At 38.4% G+C, this 23,810-nt stretch overlaps 1 protein-coding gene across 8 annotated transcripts in view; it reads left to right on the top strand.

The window, feature by feature from the left end:
* The first annotated feature begins 1,177 nt into the window (after nucleotides 1-1,177).
* CNTLN (centlein) overlaps nucleotides 1,178-23,810 on the top strand; it is a 250,723-nt gene continuing 228,090 nt past the window's right edge. For 5 of the 8 annotated variants that reach the window (XM_064290462.1, XM_064290461.1, XM_064290457.1 and 2 more), the window contains exons 1-2: nucleotides 1,178-1,557; nucleotides 9,602-9,690. In XM_064290462.1, coding sequence (XP_064146532.1) covers nucleotides 1,204-1,557; nucleotides 9,602-9,690 — 443 coding nt within the window. In that variant the 5' untranslated portion in view covers nucleotides 1,178-1,203. Of the gene's footprint in view, nucleotides 1,558-9,601; nucleotides 9,691-9,780; nucleotides 9,871-23,810 lie in introns of those variants that run through there. The other 3 variants (XM_064290459.1, XM_064290458.1, XM_064290463.1) reach the window with 2 other exon arrangements.

Here is a 23,810-nt window from a genome sequence, read left to right as displayed (position 1 = left end):
TATACGTACTTTTCGTTTATAACGCTTTCATCAATTTTCTGAGGTATTCACCTTCAGTGGGAAGTCCATTTACTCTGCCTTCGAAGGATTCTAGATGAGAAGGTGTCTTGGAATGTCAACAAGGTTCTGGCACACATAGGGTAATTTTGATTCAAAGAAGAGGTTATAAATTAAAGGGTCACCTCCTTACTTATACAACCCTCTTTCCTCTGCCTCAGCTGTCCTCCAAGTATTCTGGGGACACTTTCTGCAGAAGAGGCAAGATCTAGCTTTTGGTGGAACTCTAACCCAAAACGTGCATCTCTTTCCTAAACCCAACACTAGTAAAGACGTGGTTTGAGGTAAAAAAAAATTATTGACTTTATGAAGTTAAAAAAAAAAAGGAAAGCTAAAGAAAGTCAAGTCTTGCTTGTTTAATCACCCTCCAAATTACTGATTTCAATTTGGTCCAAGGACCTTAACTGTCAGAAAATGTGGGCCAAGTTCACTCAGACATCCAGCCAACAAATAAAGAAGCTGACAAAAAAACTTAAAGGAAATTACGACTCTTGCAAAACAAAAGATAAAGGTCGCACAAAGTCTCATAATTCAAATGACATCCTGCTTGATAGTCCCAGCTCAGCACCAGGCTTTCCATGTCTCCTTGACATCAGTCAGCTGTACACAAAGCAGTTTTGCTAAAGGGTATGAAGAAAACACTTACGTGTAAAACTTATTCCCTGATCCTCATGGAGCTTACTTCTCTTGCGAGCTTAGCGGCGTAACTAACACTCCAGGGCAGTCAATAAAACGTGACAAACCAGTTGGCAGGGGCCGTGAAGGGAGAAATTCACAGTTAGGGATCATCTGGGGCTGGGGTCTTGTCAAGAAACACTTGAAGAGGTGGGATGTGAGTTAGGTGCTAAGAATGGTTTGAGGTAGGCGGGAAAAGGCGTTTCTGGCGAAGGACTCAGGGCCGAGGACGTTCGGGTGGTGCGCTGGGTGGACCTATCTACCCTCCTATGGCCACGGCGCGTGCGCAGCCTAACGCTCGCGCTCGCGCGCGGCCCGCGGGAAGCCAGCCAGGGCCCGCGAGCGCGAGACCCCGCGCACCAAGGCGGGAAAAAGCTCGCGCATGCGCCACTCTGCGTTTCGGGGTTGCCAGGATGGGGAAGGGGAGGTGGAGTTTTCAAGAGGGAACTTGACCCGTTGGCAGCCGCGGCCATGGCGGCGCGTTCGCCGCCCCCGCCGCTCCCTACCCCCCAGGCGCGACAGTCGGGCCCCTGGTCCCTGCATGTTGTGCAGGGAACCAAGGTCCACGCAGTGTGCAGCGAGGCCTTGGGTCTTGCAGGCGCTGGGAGGGAGGTCGTCGCGGGCAAAAGTGATGTGTCCTGGCGGGGCGAAGAGGGGTCGGGGGGCCGGCGAGGGGGCGCGGCGGCGGCTCAGGCTCCCCTCCTCAGCGCGCCTATGGCGTCCGGGCGGCTTGAGGGCATCTCGGTAGAGGAGGCGATGGCGACTCGGACGCAGCTACTGGAGGAAGAGTTGAGCAGCCTAAAGGAGGAGCTGGCCCTGTGTCAGGTATTGAGGGTCCTCGCCGCCGGCCTTTTCCCTCCTCTGCGGGCCGGGGCCGGCGGGAGCGCGCCCCTCTCACTCCTGCCTCGGCTGCGCCGTCTGCGCCTGTGGGACCCACCCAGCCCCGCCCGGCGACGCACCCGCCGGCTCCCACATCCAGCCCGGCCCGCGCCCCGGTGCCTGACCCGGGGCTCCCGATACTCTCCGGACACGGGCCGCTGGGTTCTTCCCCGCGCCCTGCGGTTGGTTTTCTTCACTTGGATATCACCGAAACGCCCCCCCCCCCCAACAACAACAACAACAAAGCCCAAGTTCTCGGAGATGACCGTAGTGATACCGGGTTCAGCCCGAATGAAGTGCATTCCACTAGTTGAAAATGTTGAACAGGAAGTGTCAACACCTTAGTTAAAATAAAATCCATCGATGAAGGAGCCCGTTTTTAATTTTTGAATTCACACTTTCTCTTGTTCTTAAAAAGTTGAACTTAAGTTGGAAACACTGATCTGAAATTTTTAAGGAGTCTCGGACTGGGAACTTGCACACACAATAAATGATGCTTGATATTTATTAACCAATAATTCCTTAGTCCTTGAGTGAGAAATCTCATTTTCAGGTGTTCTTGCCGGTGAAAAATATTTCCTAAACCAGTCGTGTTAATGTTACTTTCCTGCACTTCTGGACAGCTAGTAAGGATGAGTCTCACTTTGCTCTTATATTCAGAGAAAGTTAATTTTCCTTAATTTTGCACCCTTACCACCTCTGCTCTGATTTCACCAGAACACGTAAACAGGTGTGGAAGATTAAATATTGGGCACTCAACAATCAAGGTCTTTGAGTCCACTCTGTTTTCAAGATAGAAACCAATTAAAAAAAAAACCAATTAGGAACTGCTAAATACCAAGGTAACTTAGTGAACATTAGCACCAGTTTAGATTAATAGAACAATTTGTGAACTCCATTTTCATAATTTGTTTTACTGTATTCTTTTGCCCCTTTGGCAGGTCTTTGCAGACTAAGTAAAGGCTGTAAAAATAGGGCAGTCTTGTTCAAATTTGAACATGTCTTTGCATAAACAAGTTGCTTTTGCCATGCTCTGTTCTTCATTGGTTAAGGAGCAAGGAAGGGGAGAGATAAAAGATAGCAGTGAATGAAAACATTTTATCTGGAGTCCTCATCCTTGGGAAGTTTAAAGATGTGAACCCATGATAAAGGCCTTTGTTACTTTGTATTTAGCCATATCTTCTACAATCTTCCCCCTAGCTCTATATTTCCTATAGTTTGTGCATAGAGGGTCAAAGGAGCTAAGATACTTTTAACGAATGACTTGGTTAAAGAACAATCTGTTGAAAGCAACCCAATGACTTCCTTACGTGCTTTAAAAATGTAGTTGTAAACATGGTTTTGGCCTTTGTTATTGGATATATATGGACTAGGAAGATGATTGAAGTAATCTAGGCAGATGTAAGAGTATCTATACAGTCATAGCCTAGATTTTCCTTGAGATTTTTGTAATTCACACTGATAGATAATCATAGACATTCCAGTAAAGAGAGATGAGATTGGCAGTATCCAGTAACGTAAAGCTCGAGTCACACATTTCTGCTCTTAGGAAACTTGAGAAAATGATAGCATTCCCAAGTGTTTTGTAAAAGCATTTAAGTAACTAAACATTCAGTTTTATATCTTTTCTATTGTTTATTCCTCTCGCTCTGTTAAAAATCAAAGTAACAAGAATACGTAGTATTAATGCTTTGTTTTTTCAAACCATTTAAAAACTGCAACCCACAGTAAGAAATTAGTTTTACATCTCAATTTAGTAAGTAAACACGTAATTTCAGAAAGATTATTCCAACAATGTGTCAGGAATTCTTGATACTTTCAGTTCTTACAAAAATGTTCAGATCCACTAGAATAATTTCACAAACCAGCAATGGATCAAAACCTACAGTTTGGGAAAATAAAAACAAACCTAATTAGTCCATGGTCACAAGCAGGAACTTCATTTTGGCTATTTGGTTTTTGCCACTGGTATTCAAATTGTATGTGCTTGTTGAGTCTGTCTACCATTCCATTCAATTGGAATGCCTGAGTATAAGCATGTAATAGAAAACAATCTGCTATACCCCCAGTTCCCAAGTGTTTCTCTTAATATGAACATCCCATCTCACTCTTTTATTGCAATATTGGACATTTTTTTCCATGGCCCCCAGATCAACAAGTGAACTATACATAATGCTTGGCTGAACCATTACTTTCAGCCTCAGGACTTACTGAGTATACTAGGTCAGTTTCCAAATGTAGATTTTTTCCTAAGAAATTCTCAAGGGTACTCAAAAGGGTAATTTTGAGTATGTGACATTTTTGCCTTTTACGTTGATTTTGGAACCTACATCCATCATACTCTTAATTTTGATATTTGAAAAATGTTTTCTACTTGTGACAAAAGATGCTGGATATGAGTGTATGGAGTGAATTAATGCATACTTACCAACATTTATAGAATACCAGATGAGGAAAAGTAACATGTTTATATTGTATATAGTCAGCTCATTTTCTATTTTGGTCGCATCCAAAAGTATTTACTAAATCTTTAAACCAATTTCAGTAACAAATTATTTAGAGCATTTAAATGAAATATATGACCATTATTTTTTTTTTTTTTAATGATGAAATTTTTATGAAACACGTGATGTTGGAATTGAGACTATGATGAGAAAACTCAGCCAATTATATTTTATGTCAGAGGTTTAGGTATGTTGAAATATTGGCCAGTAATTCACAAAATTTTTTTGAGAAGATAGTTACATAATCAGATCCCTTCCTTTGTTAGTAGCTATATTCTATTAGATGAACTGTACAATTGTGGGAATTATTTTTCCTTATAATTTTTCATAATAATAATTCACTGAGTGACTACTTTGTGACAGACTCTGTAATTAAATTCGTTCCATGGTTGTCATTAGGTTGTGATAGGTAAATAATTGGTTTAAATGTAGGAAATGGTTTTTATATGTTTGTTGAGGTTAACTGGGAACCTACTTAGTTGCTGGGAACTAAACTAGGTGCCAGTGACAAAAGCAATCTTGGATGTCTGTGTTTGTATAGCTGATAGCTATTTCCACACCAGGCGACCAGTGAAAGGTAAAGCCAACCCACTGCTAAGGTAAATAAGACCCCGGTGAGACCCCAATTACCTATGACCGAGTTAACTGGTTCCTAGGCTGAGCCTAATATTAACTTTGTGAGAAGGGATAGAAATTTTAATTTAAAATTATTTGGTTCTACGATAAGTTCTATAATGAAAATATCACATGGAAGTAAAATTTTGCTGCAGATAATTCAAACACGGTTGCAGCAGTACAGGGAGCTGCCAGAAATTCAGGCTTGATTTAGAAGAGGACGTAAAACGAGGGATATCATTGATGTCAGATGGACCTTGGCTGAAAGCACAGAATATTAGAAGGATATTTACCTGCGTTGGATTGACTATGTCAAGGAATTTGTTGTGGATCATGAAAAATTAGGATAACACTGAAGAATGGGAATTCCAGAACACTTAATTGTGCTCATGCAGAACCTGTACATAGACCAAGACACAGTTGTTGGAACAGAACAAGGAGATACTGCATTGTTTAAAGTAGAGAAAGGTATGCGTCAGGACTGTATCCTTTCACCATATTTATTTAGCATGTATGCTGAGCAAATTATCCGAGGAGCTGGACTATATGAAGAAGAACGTGGTTATCAGAATTGGAGGAAGACTCATTAACAACTTGCAATATGTGGCTGGTATAGCCTTGCTTGCAGAAAGTGAAGAGGACTTGAAGCATTTACTGAGGAAGATCAAAGACTACAGCCTTCAGTATGGGTTACATCTCAGCATAAAGAAAACAAAAATCCTTACAACGGGACCAATAAGCAACGTCATGATAAATGGAGAAAAGATGGAAGTTGTCAAGGATTTCATTTTACTTAGATCCACAGTCAATACCCATGGAAGCAGCAGTGAAGAAATCAACATCGTATCGGGCAAATCTGCTCTAAAAGACCTCTTTCAAGTATTGAAAAGCAAAGATGTCACCTTGAAGGCTAAGGTGTGCCTGACCCAAGCCATGGTGTTTTCAGTTGCCTTGTATGCATGCAAAAGCTAAATGATGAATAAAGAAGACTGAAGAGGAATCGATGTAATTGAATTGTGGTGTTGGTGAAGAGTGTTGAATATACCATGGACTGCCAGAAGAATGAACAAATCTGTCTTGGAAGAAGTACAGCTAGAATGTTCCTTAGAAGTGAGAATGGCAAGACGTCGTCTCACATCCTTTGGACATGTTACCAGGAGTGACCAGTTCCTGGAGAAGGACATCATGCTTGGTAAAGTAGAGGGTCAGGGACAGAGAGGAAGACCCTAAATGAGATGATTGACAAGTGGCTGTAATAATGGGCTCACTTATAGCAAAGATTGTGAGGATGGTGCAGTACCAGGCAGTGCTTCCTTCTGTTGTACGTAGGGTTGCTGTGAGTTGGAACTAACTCCATGGCACCTAACAATAACAACATAGTGAAAATAAAAAATTTTATAATTAAAGTTTTAAACTAGTATTTTAAAAAGTTGTTTGAAAAAACAAGTACTCAAAGAAAGTTGGTAAATAACAGGAAAATACAAGTACATGATGGGCAGTAGTTTTCTTGTTTTAAAATGTCTGGAATGACTTGGTAACAAGTTATTTTTTTGTGGCTTTACTTTTCGTATACGATAGAAGGTCTTTTTAGTAATTAGCAATATAACTCATATTGCAGACAATACAGTATTTAAATAACTAAAAACTTATAAAAACATACATATGAAGTCCACAATCTGGGCATAGCATTTTATTGCCCATAAAAGAATTTACTTATTTTCAGATCACCAGGTGTCACTTACACATTTAAATATTTTTAGGTGACAAAACCTGAATAGGTGACTGTAGATTAAAAAAATAGATAAGTAAAATTTAAGCTAAAGAAACGTGGTAATTAGAAAGTTCTTCCCTAAATGACTTGTGGGTGTATTTTATAATTACCAAATATTGTAAATAGTGTTTTTCTGGAGGAGTTTTTTCTTCAAGTTTCTTTTTCTCTGGCCTTTGTGGTAAAGGCAACATAAGGAGAAAAAACTGTTACATTCTCTTTGATAAAAGTTGAAGAGGATATGTGCAATAACAATAACAACAAGAAGAAAAAGGGCAAAAGACAAAAACATTTTTTCATCAGATATTTACTGATTTCTCACTATATCCCTTTCACTGTGCAAGAGCTAAATGCTAACTAGTAAGTCATACTTGATTGAGCTAAAGTAAATTAGTTCTTTTAATAAATGCTGAAAACCTCTTTTTTTTTTTTATTACATTTTTAGTTATATTAACCTCTCTTGCTTAGTATTTAGGTGGTTTTGTGCTTTTGAGTCATGTTGATTCCGACTCATAGGACCCAATAGACCAGGGTACAATTGTCCCGTAGAGTTTTTGGGGAGTGACTGGTGGAGTTGAGCTGCCGACCTTTTGGTTAGCAGCCTGAGCTCTTAACCACTTCACCACTAGGAAGAAATCATCACTAGGGCTCCAGTATTTAGGTAGAGAAGTTTAAAGTGAAAATACATGTGAATTTTTGCTATTTTGTTTTAAAACAAGCTCTAAGAAGAATTTTTAGGTAACACTGATTTCAAGGGATTTAGTAATTTAATCAGCCTACCTTTTAAAAATAGAAATGCTAGAACACATAACATTGCATAACTTGCCTTTTCCTGACCTTTGCTGCTTTTTGAGCAGGTTGTGACATTTGATTTATATATTGAAATGTCTTTAAGTAATTTTAAAACTCAAATGCAGAATATTTGCTTCTAAAGTAATAAGGTAATGCCCAATATATAAGAATAGTTAGGTAAGGTAGTCCAGTATTTAGTCTATGAAGTCTTTTTTTTTTTTCTTTTAAAAAATGATCAAAGATTAAATAATAAATAAAAAAAGTTCCAGAAGAGCATATAGGTAAATATATTTATAATTTTGGAGTAGAAAAGGCCTTTGTAACTGGTACAGAAGACCCATAAGCCATATGGGAAAGACAGATAGATTTGAGTGTATAAAATAATAATTTCATTTTCAAAAAAAAAAAAGACTATCCCGCATCATAAATAAAATTAAATGAATAGAAACAGCCTGGGAAAAATATTTGTGACATTTTGGTAGACATAGGTCTAATTTTAAGATTTTCTAAAAGTGTCATACAACACTTCTTGTATTTCGTTGGCAAAACTCAGTCACATAGCCCATAAAGCAGCAGCGGCTGGGGAAACAGTTTTTCAGTTGGGCAGCAAAAGCCAAAATGATTTTTGTAAACTAAAAGGAGGGGGAAATGGATGGTGGAGACAGATACAGATAATGCTATCTGCCACACAAGGAAAATCAACCAAGCAAACAAAAACAGTTTTAGAAAAAGAAATGTACCATGAAAAAAGACAAAATAGTAATTGGTGATTATTGTGAATAATCTTCTCTGAGAAAGTGATATAAAAGCAAATACCTAAACGAAGTGAGGAAATAAGCTACATGAAGACCTGGTGGATGGTATACTACATGCAAAGGTCCTGATGCAAATAGAGCAGGAAGGTCAGTTGTGAACAAAAGGAAAAGTGGTAGATGTGATAAATGAGTTTGGAGGAATGTGCAAGGGGTCAGACAGTGTGGGGTCTTATAGCCTTGGTAATGATTTTGGATTATTTTCCTAGTCTGATGGGAACCTTTTGGAGGGTTTTGAACTGAGTAAAGAGGCTGGGGGATCATATAAGAAGGCTAGGCAAGAGACAGAGGTGACTTGGACTAGGACGATAGTGGTAGAGGTGGTAAGAAGTGGTAAGAATTGGGATATATTTTATAGATAAGACCAGGACTTACTAATGATATGAGTATGAAGTGTGAAGAAACCGCAACAGCTAAGATTGACTCCTAGATTTTAGATCTTTGAAGACCTGAATGGATGGTAGTATCATTTTCTGTGAAGGAGAGGGTCAGGTTGTAGGAGGGTAGGGAATGAAGAATTTTACTTTGGATAAGTTACATTTGAAATGCCTATCAGACATCTGAGTGGAATTGTCTAGTAGGCAACCTGGAGCTCATTTATGGAGATATAAATGTGGGAGTCATCAGTGTAGAACTGGTATATAAAACCATGGATGAGATCACCTAGGGCAGTGGTTCTCAAACCTGAGTGAACAGAATCACCTAAGGATTTTTAAAAACTACTGATGCTTTGGCCTGTTTTCTGAGACCAATGAAATCAGGATCTCTAGAGCATCAGTGGAGCCCTGGTGGCGCAGTGGTTAAGGGGTTGGCTGCTAACCAAAAGGTCAGCAGTTCAAATCTACCAGCCACTCCTTGGAGGTGCTATGGGGTGGTTCTACTCTGTCCTGTAGGGTCGCTATGAATCAGAATCAGCTTGATGGCAATGGGTTTGGTTTTTTCGGTTAGAGCATCGGTATTTTTTTTAAGTTTCCAAAAGTGATTCTTAATGGTTATCCAGGGTTGATAAAAATAACCTAGAGAACAAGGACCGAAATTATCTGCTGTCTATTGGACTTGCCAATATGGAGGACCTTGACAAATTATTTTAGCATAATGGTGGGAGGAACATCTGGCTGGAGGAGTTTATAAAGTCAGTGGGAGGCGAGAAAGTAGAGAGTGATTTTGCTGAAAAGGGAAGCTGAAAAATGGAGCAGTGTATAAGGGCAGTCTGTTTGTAGAGCAAATTCACCTTGGTATTCAGCATTTAATATTTCAAAAATTTGTACCCAAAATGTGGGTGTTAGAAATAGTATAAGTGAATGAAACTTACTAGTCTAAGAACTTCTTAAAATGAAAATTTCCTGTTACACTTTTCAAGAATCTGTGGGTATAACAATAGTTATAGAACTAGGGATCACGAAATTAATGTGTTTTCATTTACTTATTTGATGCAGTGGTCTGTATTGTCTGATAAAACTATAAAGCGGTGTACTTAAAATGTCTTTTATTCCTTTAAGGCTGATAAAGAATTTGTTTGGTCTTTGTGGAAACGTCTCCAGGTGACAAACCCAGATCTCACACAAGCAGTCAGTTTGGTTGTGGAAAGGTGAGCTCCCAGGTTATTTCTTTATTTTTTATTTGGTTTGTTGAATTGGTGTCCCTTCAGTATTTAACACTTTGTATTAATGTTTTAAAGAGAGCCATTTGATTTCCAAATAAGAACATTTTGTGGAGCATGATATAATTACTGGTATTGAATTTATATGAAGAGGTTCCAGTTTACCAAGTGAGTACAGGTAGGCCATGTCTTGTGCTCAGATTCTGTAAAACTAGCTTCCACGTGGTTTTGTGTGTGTGTGTGTGTAAGTGCATGTGTGTATTTTGAGCAGTTCTAGCTCAACTTTAAAAGTTGTAAAAGCCCCTGTTGTTTGGCTTCTTACTCCATAGACTGCCCCGTAGGAAACTTCATAGATATGATACGCTCAGTTTTCTTCTAAGATAATTGCAGTGTGTACTTGAAAGTCTGGACTGACCTTGCCGGAGTGGGGAAAGTGTCCTGCAATAGGTTGAGGGATTTCTCTTAGCAGTTCGTATTACTCTGGAGGGGTTGCCCAGTCATTTACTGTAGATCACTGGGCCTCTCCTCGGTCATTAGGAAGAGTGGAGTGATGCCGGGTACTCCTTATCAAACATTCAGTATACGGTTGTCTCCTGGCACTTAGCACAGCCATTAAAACACTTGCTTTCCTATTAAATAGATTTCATTACGTTCCCTAAATGAAAAGCTAAGCATATGGATGCCTTTTCCTTTTTTTTTTTTTCCTTTATTGGAACCATGATCATATAATCTGATTATCATTTTTGACAACTTGAACTGCAGTACTCTTTGGAATCTCTAGCTCTGGGATCATTCCAGTATTGCCTGGAATTTGACTTTTTAAAATATGTGCTGTATGCCTGACTTTGTCTAGTTTTATCATCCTTGGTTATTGTGAACTCTTAGTATAGTATAATCAGTTTCTTCTCAGGTTGCTTCTTTTTCTAATTCATCAGGCTTTTCCTTTTGATGATAAGAATTGAATCTTTTAGAAGTACCCTGTTACTGCCTCAATCATCTTTGTGTTTGATAACTATCAGGCTCATTCTTTTTTTTTTTTTTTTGCAGATTAAGCCTTTTAGAAGCTACATTTTTGGGTATTTAATTGTCATTTCTGTGACTCTTTATCCTCCTTTCCTTTTAATAATTTATTTTTTACTTTCTAAAACAGTCCTTAATTTTTTCGATCTTCTTGGTTGAGATAGAAGCAGATATTAAAGTATTATTTGACCATCTTTCTCATCCTTTAAGTTTTCTATTTTTAATGTTTTGTAACTTACATAATATATCAGTTTAAAAGTTGTTGTTAGGTCCCATTGAGTCTGTTCTGGCTCATAGTGATCTTAGGTATCACACAATGAAACACTGCCCGGTCCTGCGACATCCTCGCAATTGTTACTGTGTTTGAGCTCGTTGTTGCAGCCACTGTGTCAATCCATGTCATTGAGTGTTTTCCTCTTTTTCACTAGCACTGTACTTTATCATGCATGATGTCCTTCTCCAGGGACTGGTCTCTCCTGATAACATATCCAAAGTACCTGAGACGAAGTCTCGCCATCCTTCCTTCTGAGGAACATTCTGGCTGTACTTCTTTCAACACAGATTTGTTTGTTCTTCTGGCAGTCCAACACCATAATTCGGTTGCATCAATTTTTCTTCGGTCTTCCTTATTCATCGTCCAGCTTTCGCGTGCGTATGTGGCAATTGAAAATACCATGGCTTGGGTCAGGCACACCTTAGTCCTCAAAGTGACATCTTTGCTTTTTAACACTTGAAAGAGATCTTTTGCCACTGATTTGCCCAGTACAGTATGTCGTTTGATTTGATAATTGCTGCTTCTGTGGGTGTTGATTGTGGATCCAAGTAAAATGAAATCCTTGACAACTCCAGTATTTTCTCCGTTTATCATGATGTTGCTTATTGGTCTAGTTGTGAAGTTTTTTATTTTCTTTATGTTGAGGTGTAATCCATACGGAAGGCTGTAATCTTTGATCTTTATCAGTAAGTGCTTCAAGTCCTCTTCACTTTCAGCAAGCAAGGTTGTGTCATCTGCATAATGCAGGTTGTTAATAAGTCTTCCTCCAATCCTGATGCCCTGTTCTTCTTCATGTAGTCCAGCTTCTCAGATTATTTGCTCAGCATACAGATTGAATAAGTATGTTGAAAGGATATAACCCTGACACATGCCTTTTCTGATTTGAAACCACATAGTAATCCCTTGTTCTGCTTGAATGATTGCTTCTTGGTCTATGTACAGGTTCCTCAGGAGTACAATTAAGTGATCTGGAATTACCACTTTCCACAATGCTATCTATAACTTGTTATGATCCACGCAGTCGAATGCCTGAAAGCAGAGAATATTTCTCTGGTATTCTCTGCTTTCAGCCAAATCCATCTGACATCAGCAATGATATCACTCCCTTCACATCCTCTTTGGAATCTGGCTTGAATTTCTGGCATGTCCCTGTCGATGTACTGTTGCAACTGTTTTTGAATGGTTTGTGGTACATCTTGACTGAAGCCTCATTAAAGATCATGAACCACAACCATCGAGCTAAGCCATGCTCCAATTCTTGACTTATGAATCTGTGAGATAATGAATGTTTGTCATCTTAAGCTGCTCAGTTTTGGAGTAATTTGTTATGCAGTAGTAGAGATAACTAATACACTGGATCAAAAGATACATTTGCAGCTGTAATAGATACTGTAACTGACTTTGTTGTACCAGTTTATACTTCCACTAATAATGTAAGGAAGTGTCTATTTTCCCCCCATTCTGACCATCATGGAAAGCTTGGTGGTGTAGTGGTTAAGAGCTAAAAGGTCGGCAGTTTGAATATACCAGGCACCCCTTGGAAACTGTGCGGCACTTCTACTCTGTCTTTAGGGTCCCTATGAGTTGGAATGGATTTGATGGCAACAGGTTTGGTTTTTTGTTTGTTTCTGACCATCACATTGTTTTCAGCCTTTGTATCTTTGTTTACCTAGAAGGTGAACAATGATGTCTTGGAATAGTTTTCATTTGCATTTCCTTTATTTTGTATGAGTGAAATTCAACAGCTATTTTATACCGTTTTGCGTAAACTATTTCTTCATGTCCTTTGCCTGTGGCATTTCATGTCCTGTAGTGCCCTTCAAACTGAGTATTATCTGTAGAATTTACGAACTTCTTGAGTTTTTATCGTACCTAACTTTCTCACAGCCATAAGCATGCTGTTTTCTTTTCTCCAAATTTCACATCTTGAGGGTTATCTTTGATACCTTTTCGTTTCTTTTTGAAAAGAAAATCAATTTCCAAGTTCAGTCACTTCCTCTTTTGCAGTGTCACTCAAATCCAGTAATTCCTGTTTCCTTCCTTAACTTCCAAATCCTCTACCTCAGCGCTTGGTATCTCAGTTCTGAACATATTATTGATTTCTTTCTTAACATCAGTTCTGTTTTATATCTTCACTTTGAGACAAAGCAAGGCATAAGACACCAAAGAAAATAATTTGTAAAATTTAGGTTAAATGTATCCAATAAAAATTCTAGGAACTTCTGAATGGATATCTAAAGCAGACTTGTTACCTTTAGGCATGGATGCCTGTTGTTTTTGGGTGCCATCGATCCTGACACATAGCAACCCCATGTGACAAGAGTAGAACTGCCCCAAAGGGTTTTCTTGGCTATACATCTTTATGGAATCAGATCACCAGGTCTTTCTCCCATGGAGTAGTTGGATGGGTTTGAACTGCCAGCCCGTCAGCAGCCAGGGATCCTCTTGGATTCCTAAGGCAGACCAGAGGGTCTAGGGAAACCAGACTGTGAGATTCACACACGCATGGCCATCATTACAACCGATGTCTTGGCTACACTGACTCATTTAACCAATATTAATTGAGTGTTGTATTAGTGTCAGACACTGTGCAGAGAGAGAACAAGATCACTCTGTGCTTAGCTCTGAAGAAGTACTGTTTAGTGAGAAAGAGATTTGTAGAAAGGGAAAATTTGTAATAGAGTTTGCTAAGTCCTGTGATAAGGATAAGGATAGGGATTTATGAAGAAGGGTATTCATATTAATGTAATTTTTTTCCTTGACCTCTGGTAAAAGATGTAAAAAAAGTCATCACTAATACCATTTTAAGTAACTAGTTTATGTTATTAAAAATAAAATTTTGATATCTATAATAGAATATCACACAAGAACATTTTGTAAATATTACATTTTTGTTGTGAATTTTTTTGTTGAAAATATTATTTTCTATAAAGATATTGCATTATGTGCCACTTGATGAGTTCATTATGAACTGCTGCTGTCAAAAGCACATTTTGGATATGTTGCTCGTTTATTAGCCCTACAGATCACGTTTCCTTGCTGTTATGTATGAACTCTGATTTCAGCACAAGTAGTGTCGTAAGAGTACAACCACTGTATTTATCTTTGCTTTAGGCAAAAACTTCAACTTGACTTTTTAAATTTAAGAGTACATGGTTTTGCCTATAAAGAATAGACTAACAGAAAGTGTTATTCTTGTATGTGCTAGAATTGTGTAAATAGTTTTGTGGGTTTACCCAACAATTCACAGTCCTGCATTTTGAGTAGCATTGCCTTAAGTTACTGCCGCTTGTGACAAACAGTACCAGAAAATGACTTCCTGTGTTGTTCGTTTTGCTGCTGCTAATCCATCCAGAGTTGGACTATTGCTTGTTAATCTATTTCTCCCATGGCCACCCCCCATCTTTTTTTTTTTTTAACATGTTATTAGTTCTAATCTCTTTTGTATTGCCTAGCTTATGTTCTTTTGTAGCCAGTTATTTGACATTTATTTGTGTTAGGGCAGTGGTCAAAGTATGATTCGCAGACCTATATCAGTAGCAAACAGTCGGGAGCACGTGCCGGAATGCTAGAATGTAAATCAACCCTATGCTTTCTTCATTGAGAAAGTCTTTCTAAACCAAAACCAGACCCTTTGCATTGTGTTGATTCCAACTCATAGCAACCCTATAGGACAGAGTAGAGCTGCTCTGTAATCTTTACAGAAGCTCACTGCCACATCTTTCTCCCAGGGAGTGCTGGTAGGTTTGAATGGTAGACCTTTAGGTTAGCAATCTAACGCTTAACTGTTGTGCCACCAGAGCTCCTAAAAGTCTTACTGCAGGAGAAGAAAAGTCAGCCGAAACAAAGAGCACTTAATATCATAGTTGATTTACATTTACATTGTGGTCTAAGCTCATTATGTCATGGCAGACCAGTAACACAACAATTCATAGTCCTGTATTTTGAGTGGCTCCATGCTTTAACATGCATAGGTTTCACCAGAGCTACTATAAGCTCTGTGAATGGAACTGGCTAAAGTAAGAAGGGAACTGGAACACTGGTCTTTAAGGATTCACCAACAGTTCTTGAGGTCATCATTAAACTTACTTGATGGGGAAAATGCATTGTAAAATTACTCTGTTAAGTTTTAAAGGCTTGGAAAAAATGAAATTTATGGAGCTAGAAACATACATTCTCACTTTGCACTAGTGTGGTTTTTTATTTTGTGCTCCACCCCCGCCCTGGCTAATGATGTTGAACATTTCTTCACGTGCTACTTATCATCCTTGTGTTCTCGTAGGTGACATGTCTGTTCATGTCTTTTGTCCATTTTGTGACTGGGTTGTTTGTAATTTTACTGTTGAGGTTTGAGAGTTCTTTATCTATTCTGGATGCTAGTCTTTTATCAGATACGTGGTTTGCAAATGATTTTCTCCCAGTTTTTAACTTGCCTTTCCTTTCTCTTAACAGGGTCTTTTGCAAAATGAAGTATTAATTTTTGATGAAGTTCAGTTTATTAATTTTTTCTTTTATGAATTGTGCTATTTGTAAAGTTTAAGAACTCTTTGTGTAGCCCTAGATCCTAAATATTTTTACCTATTTTTTTTTTTCCTGAAGTTTCATGGTTTGTATTTATGTTCATGATCCACTTGAGTAATTTTTCATATAAGGTGTGAGGTTTAGGTAGAGGGTCATCTTTTTTGGCCTATGGATGTCTGATTACTCCAAAACAATTTGTTGATACTGTTCTTCCACTGAATTGTTTTGCACCTTTGTCTAAAATCAGTTGGGCATAGTTTCGTGGATGTGTTTCTTGATTCTTGAGTCTGTTCCATTGATCTGTGTGTCTTTCTGTTTGCTCTACCGCTCTGTCTTAATTCATGTAGCTATATAAAAATAAAAAATTTACTCTATGAAATCAGGTAGAGTTATTTCTCCCACTCTCTTCTTCTTTGCAGAGTTGTTTTACTTTACCTTCTGTGCCTTTCCATATACATTTTAGAGGAATTTTCTCTTTATCTTTAAAAAATTTTGCTGGGATTTTGATAGGAATTTCTTTAAACCTGTATAAAATTTTGGAAGAGAATTGACATATTTATTATGCTTAGTCTCCTAATCCCTGGATACAGTATGTCTCTCCATTTATTTAGACCTTCTTTGATTTCTTTTATCAGGGTTTTGTAGCTTTCAGTGTTCAAGTCCTGTACATGTTTTGTTAGATTTACACCTAAGTAATTTTTTAAAAATGGTCCTGTATTTTTAATTTCAGTGTCCATGTTTGTATTACTAGTGTATAAAAAATGATTCACCTTTTGGAATTTTTATCTTGTATCATGCAACCTCACTGAATTCCACTTATTAATTTTAGGAGTTTTTGTTTGTTTTTTAAGAAACCTTGGCATTTTCTACATAGGTTGTCTTGTCATTTGCAAATAAGGTGAGTTTTATTTATTCCTTTCTGATCTGTGTGCATTTTATTTGTTTTTTATGCTGTATTGTGATGAAATCTTCCAATAGCATGTTGAACAAGATCGGTGAAAGCAGACATTCTTGCCTTGTTTGTGATCTTAGGGGAAGGCAGTCAATCTTTCACCAAATGTAAGCTGTAAATGTTTTATTATTGTTCTTGATCACATTGAAGAAAGTCTTCTCTGTTCCTAGTTTTCTGAGAGTTTTTATCATGAATGTGTTTGAAATTTATTGAATACTTTTGCTATATAAATCGATAGGCTAATATAATTTTTATTTTTTAGACTATGTATGGTGGGTTACATTGATTGATTTTAGAATATCGAACCAGCTTTGCATACCTGGCATAAAAATTTCGTTTGATTATGATGTGTATTTCTTTTGATGTTTTGCTAAATACTGTTTCCTGATAATTTAAGTACTTTGTACATATATAATCATGAAGGATATTGATCTGTAGTCTCTTTTTTTGTACCGTTCTTGTCCAGTTTTGGTATCAGAGTAAGAACAGCTTTACAGAATGAGTTGGGAAATGCTCTCTTCTGTTTTCTGGAAGCAATTGTATAGAATTGGTGTAAATTCTTTAAATGTTTGATAGAACTCTCTAGTGAAACGATTTTGGCCTGGAGATTTCTTTTTTTTCTAGAAGTTTTTAAATTATGAATTCAACTTCATAGGGCTATTTAAATTATCCATTTCGTGTTAGATGAGCTGTGGTAGTTTATGAATTTTGAGGTTGTTATATTTTATTTGAATTGTCAAATTTATGTATCTAGAGTTGTCTACAGTGTTCCCTTATTATCCTGTAGTTGCCTGTAGTGTTTGTTTGATATCTCTGTTTCATTCCTGATCTTCATAATGTATGTCTTTTCTCTTGCTTGCTTTTTTAATTTACTCTTTGTTAGTCTTGCTAGGGGTTTGCTAATTTATTGATTTCTCAAAAAGCTAGTTCTTTGTTTCCTTGATTTTCTGTATTGTTTTTCTGTTCTCATCTTTATGATTTCCTTTATTACTGGATTTATTTTGCCCTTTTTAAAAAATTCCTTGAGGTGGAATCTTAGATTATTGATTTGAGATTTATTTCTCCTTTCTAATGGAAATTTTTAATGCTATAAATTTCCCTCTCAGTACTGCTTTTGTTTCACCCACCCATATTTTGATATTTTATATTTTTGTTTCATTAAGTTCTGTGTATTTTTTAAATTTCCTCAGAGACTTCCTCTTTTATCCATGGGTTATTTAGAAGTATGTTGTTTAGTTTCCAAATATTTGGAGATTTTCCTGTTGTCATTATGTTGTTGATTTTTAATTTCTTTGTAGTCAGGGAATATACTCTGTATGATTTGAATTACTTTAAATTTGTCGAGGTTTGTTTTGTGGCCCAAAATATGGTCTGTCTTTGTATTTATTCTGTGGGCATCTCAAATGAATGTGTATTCTGCTTTTTGTTGTATGGAGTTTTCTAAAAATGCCAGTTATATCTTGTTGGTTGATGATATTGTTGTGTTCTTTTATATCCTTTCTGATATTTTATCTAGTCATTTTATCAATTATTTAGAGAGGGCTGTTCACATCTCCAGTTATCATCATGGATTTATCAGTTTCTTTTAGTTCTATCGTTTTTTTCTTCATATATTTTGTAGCTCTCGTGTTTGGTGCATATACCTTTAGGACTGCTGTGTGTTTTTGTACATTGACCTTCATCGTACGTGATGTCCTTCTTATTGTCTGGTAATATTCTATGCTGTGAAGTCTACTTTGTCCAGTATTAATATAGCTACTCCTGCTCTCTTTTGAATAATGTTTCATTATATATCTTTTCCCATCCTTTTACTTTCAACAAGTGCATATTGTTATATTTGAAATGAGTTTCGAGTGTAAAAAGAATGAGACAGCTAAATGAATTTAGTTATGTCATGCTTTCTAATTGATTCTGCCAATCTCTGATTTTTAATTTTTATATTTAAAGTATTTACATTTAGTATAATTATGTATATGTTAGTGCATAAGTCTGTCATTTGCCGTTTGCTTTATTTTGTTCTTTTTTTCCACCCTGCCTTCCTTTGGGCTACTTGAACATTTTTTAGAATTTCATTTTGATTTATCTATAGTGTTTTTGAGTGCATCTCTTTGTATATCTTTTTTAGTGGTTGTTCTAAGCATTACGTTATATATATAAAACACAGTCTTACTAGTATTGACATGTTACCAATTTAAGGGAAATGTAGAAACTCTCTCTTTATGTCCCTTTATCTTCATTAATAATTGTCATAAATATTCCTTCCACCTAACATTTATAACTACATTAGATATTATTATACTTTTTGCTTCAATCATGAATATATTTTAGGAAACTGAAGAAAGAAGGAAAATGTATTTACCCATATTTTTACTCTTACTGTTTTCTTTCTTCCTTGCTTATTTCCCAGATTCCTCATTTTAACATTTCTTTTCTGTTTACAGAACTTAATTTGGCCATTCTTTTATGGTTGGTCTCCTGATGACAAATTCTTTTAGTTTTTCTTCATGTAAGAATGTCTCGATTTCCCTTTCATTCTTGTACTGAGAAGTTTGTTTTTCTGTGTAAATTGTGTGTTCCTCTTTTTCATTGTAGTTGAATTTATTTTTGCTGAGTCCTTATGTTTATCCTAGGTTTTACTTTGAAGTATGGAATTGTTAGTCCTCTTTGTGGTTACCTTAATATTTACCCCTATTTTTCTAACTTGTATTTCCCTATATTGCCTTGATTTCCTCTCCATATGGAAGATCTGTGAGTCCTGTATTTAGTCCCTCTTTATTGATTATTGTTATCTTTTGCATAATGACATCAATGATTCCCTTTTTTTAAAATTAATCTTATTTTTGTGATTTCCCTATCTGAGTTGATATCAGGATGTTCTGTTCTGTGTCCTTGTGTTGTGTTGATATCTGATATTATTGATTTTCTTACCAAAGAATTTCTTTTAGTAATTCTTGTAGCTTTGGTTTGGTTTTTGCAAATTCTCTAAGCTTGTATTTATCTGTAAATGGCTTAATTTCACCTTCATGTTTGAGAGAGAGTTTTGCTGGATATATGAATCTTGGCTGGCAGTTTTTCTCCTTCAGTGCTCTATATGTGTCATCCCATTGCTTTCTTGCCTGCATGGTTTCTGCGGAGTAGTCCGAACTTATTCTTATTGATTCTCCTTTGTAGGCGACTTTTTGTTTATCCCTGGCTTTTTAAAAAATTTTCTCTTTATCTTTGGTTTTGGCAAGTTTGATGATAATATGTCTTGGTGATTTTATTTTGGGACCTACCTTGCCTACCTTGTATGGGCTTCAGTGAGTATCTTGGATAGATATCCATTCATCTTTCACGATGTCAGGGAAATTTTCTGCCAACAGATCTGCAGCAGTTCTCTGTATTTTCTGTTATACCTACCTGTTCTGGAATTCCAATCACACGCAAGTTATTCTTCTTGATAGAGTCCCACATGATTCTTAGGGTTTCTTCATTTTTTTTTAATTTGATTTTTCTTCAGATATCTTGGTGCCAATTGTCTTATCCTCCATCTCCCCAGTTCTGCATTCCAGTTCCTCAATTCTGCTCCTCTGACTTCCTATTGAGTTGTCTAGAGGATGGCACTGGGTTAGTTCTGTAATTTTATCGTTAACCTTTTGAATTTCTGAATGCTATCTGTCTATGGATTCTTGCAGCTTAGTAAATTTTTCATTGTGTTCTTGAATAATCTTTTAATTTCTTCAACTGCTTTATCTGCGTGTTCCTTAGCTTATTCTGTACATTGCCTTATTTCATTTCTGATGTCGTCCCTGATATCTTAAAGCATTCTGTATATTAGTCTTTTGTATTCTACATCTGCCAATTCCAGGAATATATCTTCATCTGGGAAAGATCTTTCTTCTCTGTTTTGGGGGTTTGTGGACGCAATCATGGTCAGCTTCTTTATGTGATTTGATATCGACTGCTGTCTCCGAGCCATCTATAAGTTATTGTAATAATTTCTGTTATATTTGCTCATTGAGTCTTCTTCTTTTGTTTTGTTTCACTATACCCGGATGGGCTACTAGAGTGTGCTAACTTGATTGTTGGAGCCTTTGAAGCACTTATGTCCTGTTACCAGATGGTTAGAGCCGTTACCAGGTATATGAGCCTATGAGTCCATTCACTATTCTTGAATAGAATCAGCTCAGGTGTCCTGATAGTCGGTCAGCTAGTATACGGTGTAGGCTCTCACCTACTGCCTTAGAGAAGTAGTGTTGATGGGTGTATGCACCGGTTTCTGGTAGTGGCAGGGGGTCACAGTCCGAGGACGACAGGGTGCTGACAGCCTTCCCCCAAGTGCCAGTGAGGAAGGAGCGTCTCTGTTCTCTAGAGTGATCCGGTGGGTGGGCTCTGCAGCTGTACCTTAGGCACCCAATACTTGTACCTCTAAAGACTGGTAGGCACCACTGTCCTCAGACCCCTTTAGTAGATGGCTAGGTGGTGTGGATGGAGCCTCAGACCTCAGTTCCCTGCTGTGGGTCAGTGAGGGCTCTGTTTAATAGGTAGAGCAATATGAGACCTCTAAAACCTGCCTCGCCACTGCTCAGCTGAAACAACTACAGTCAGACCTCTAACAGAACTGCCCTTGCATTATAATAGCCACCTGGTTCCATGTAGGGGTGGAAGCCAAATACCGTGGATCTCTTATGCCTGGACTGGAGCCGCTTGTGTTCTGATCTTCCAGTTTAGGGAAGTCAGGAAAGGATTTTTCCCCTGATTGTTAATTGCTGCTTTTCTCAGGCCAGGAGAATGGTTTAGAAAAAAGCAGGGCACTTCCATCTCTGGCCCAGGGAATTCAAATATTAATGAAGCCAGCTGGGGCAGGGAAGGGAGGGATCAGATAGATAAGAGAGAGTAGAATAGACAAAATCACTTATCTTGTGTGGGGGGGGCTGTTTTATCTGAGATTCCAGAGGGGTGTGTAGCCTGTGTGTGCTGGTTGGGTCCCTGCCAAGATTGCCCTGGGGGTTAGGTCTGTGTCCTCTGTTTGCCTTGTCTCAGGAAGCCACCATCAGCCCCACTGCACTCACTCCAAAGTGCAGCACCAAGGGATCGGGGTTGGGATGTTGCACACCAGGCTCTGGAACTAGATGCTGCTTCTGTGCGGTCTCTCGCTCCCCAGTCACTCAGGTTGGTGTGTAGCCTGTGTGCACTGGCTGGGTCCCTGCAGTGATTGCCCCTGGGGTTTAGGCCTGTGACCCATGCTTGCCTTGTCTCAGGAAGCCACCATCAGCCCTGCCACACTTGCACCAATGCACAGCACCAAGGGATCAGGGCTGGGGCACTACACACTGGGCTCCGGAACTAGTCACTGCTTCTGCGTGGTCTCTCGTTCCCCTGTCAGTCAGGTCAGTGTGTAGCCTGTGTGCATTGGCTTGGTCCCTGCCGAGATTGCCCTAGGGGTTCAGCCAGCGTCCCGTGCTTGCCTTGCCTCAGGAAGCCACCGTCAGCCCCACCGCACTGGCACCAAAGCACCACACCAAAGGATCAGGGCTGGAGCATTGTGTGCTGGGCTCTGGAACTAGTCGCTGCTTCAGTGCAGTCTCTTGCTCCCTGTCACTCAGGTCAATTCCTTAGTTCTGTGTTTGATGGTCAGGGTTTGTAGATTGTCTTGTATGTAATTGATTCACTTGTTTTTTTGAGTCTTTGTTGCGAGAGGGTTCAGTGGAAGCCTCTGCCTAGTCAGCCATCTTGGTCCCGCCTCCTTATTCTTGTAGATTATTTTTACTGGATATGTAATTGTCAGTTACTAGGTCTTTTCTTTCAGCATTTGAAAAATGTTGTGCCACTACCTTGTGGCCTCCATAGTTTCTGATGGAAAATCTACTGTCACTAGAGTTTTTGTTCCCTTATAAAAAAAAAAATAGGTAAGGTGAAATTTCTGTGTTGCCACTTTCAAGATTTTTTTCTTGGTCTTTAGGCTTATGATGTGGTTTGGTGTGAATTTCTTTGTGTTTATCCTGTTTGTAGTTTGCTCAGCTACCTGAATCTGTAGATTTGTGTCTTTTGCCAAATTTGAGAGTCTTTCAGCCATTATTTTTTCAAACACTTATTCTGCCCCTCTTTCTTTATTCTTTTCTTCCTGGATTCCAGTGACACGGATATTAGTTTTTTGTTGTAATTCCACCAGTCCCTGAGGTTCCATTCATTGTATTTCAGTCTGTTTTCTCTCTGTGGTTCAGACTGATTAATTTCCATTGTTCTATCTTCATGTTCTCTGATTCTTTCCTCTCTCTGCTATTGAGCCCAACCATTGAGTTTTTGTTTTATTGTATTTTTCGGTTCTACACTTTCTGTTTGGTTCTACTTTGTATCTTCTACTTCTCTGCTAAGACTTTTTTTTCCTGAGACTTCTGATTTATTTCATACATGTTCATGACTTGGTTGAAGCATTTTCATGATGGATGCTTTAAATTGTCTGATAGTGCTAACATTTCTGCCGTCAGTGTTGTCACCTGTTGATTTTTTTTTTTTAAATTCATCTTAAGATATTTCTGGTTCTTGGTATGACAAGTAGCTTTTGATCAAAGCTGGCTATTTTAACTATTATGTTATGGGACTTTATCTTATTTAGACATTCTTATACGAGCTGTTTTTCCTTGATACTTCTCCATCAGGGGAAGAAGTGGCACCTTCTCTTTATTGCCAGGGTGGGTTAGAAGTCCAGGTTCCCCACCTCAGCCTTTGTTGACACCTGAGGAGAGGGGAGAGGCTTGTTACTGCTGAGCAGGTATGGGCATTCCCATTCTCCATTGTTATTGTTTCCCATGTGGCCTCTACTAACACCATGGGCCGAAGGGGAACCTTGTTATTGCTGGGTGGTGGTAAAAGTCCTGACTGTCCACAATGCCTCCTTTGATACTGCTCCAGTGAGGAGGAGGAGGGGGCCCTCATTACCCCATTACCTGGAGAGGAAAGTCCTGGCTCCCTCCTTGTCCTTTTCAGAAACAAATCCTGACGAAAACCAGGATTTTGGGGCACCTCATTATAGCCTGAAGAGGATGGAAGTTTAGGCTCTCCACTCAGCATTTGCTGTTGGGAATGGTAGTAGGGCCACATTGTTTTCTATGGTGTTTGGGTGGAGTAGAGTGGTTATGGTCTCAATTTTCTGTCTTGCTGGGCTGCCCCTTTCTTGGTCCTTTGGCTAGAGGGAACAGGTTTTTGATGGGTATTTTTTTGTTTGTACCCAGTGGCATTTCTGGGTTGTCAGCTTCTCATGCTTGAAGTAGGAGACAAAAATGAAACTCAGGGAAATTACTGCCATGCCATCCTAGAGAGCCTGCCTTCTTATTCCTCCCCCTTCAGTCCTCTCATGTTTGT

This window comes from Loxodonta africana, chromosome 9 (assembly GCF_030014295.1).
Source record: "Loxodonta africana isolate mLoxAfr1 chromosome 9, mLoxAfr1.hap2, whole genome shotgun sequence".
Lineage (NCBI taxonomy): Eukaryota > Metazoa > Chordata > Mammalia > Proboscidea > Elephantidae > Loxodonta > Loxodonta africana.
Note: the sequence above shows the minus strand (reverse complement) of the source record. Positions and strands in the feature narration are given on the sequence as shown.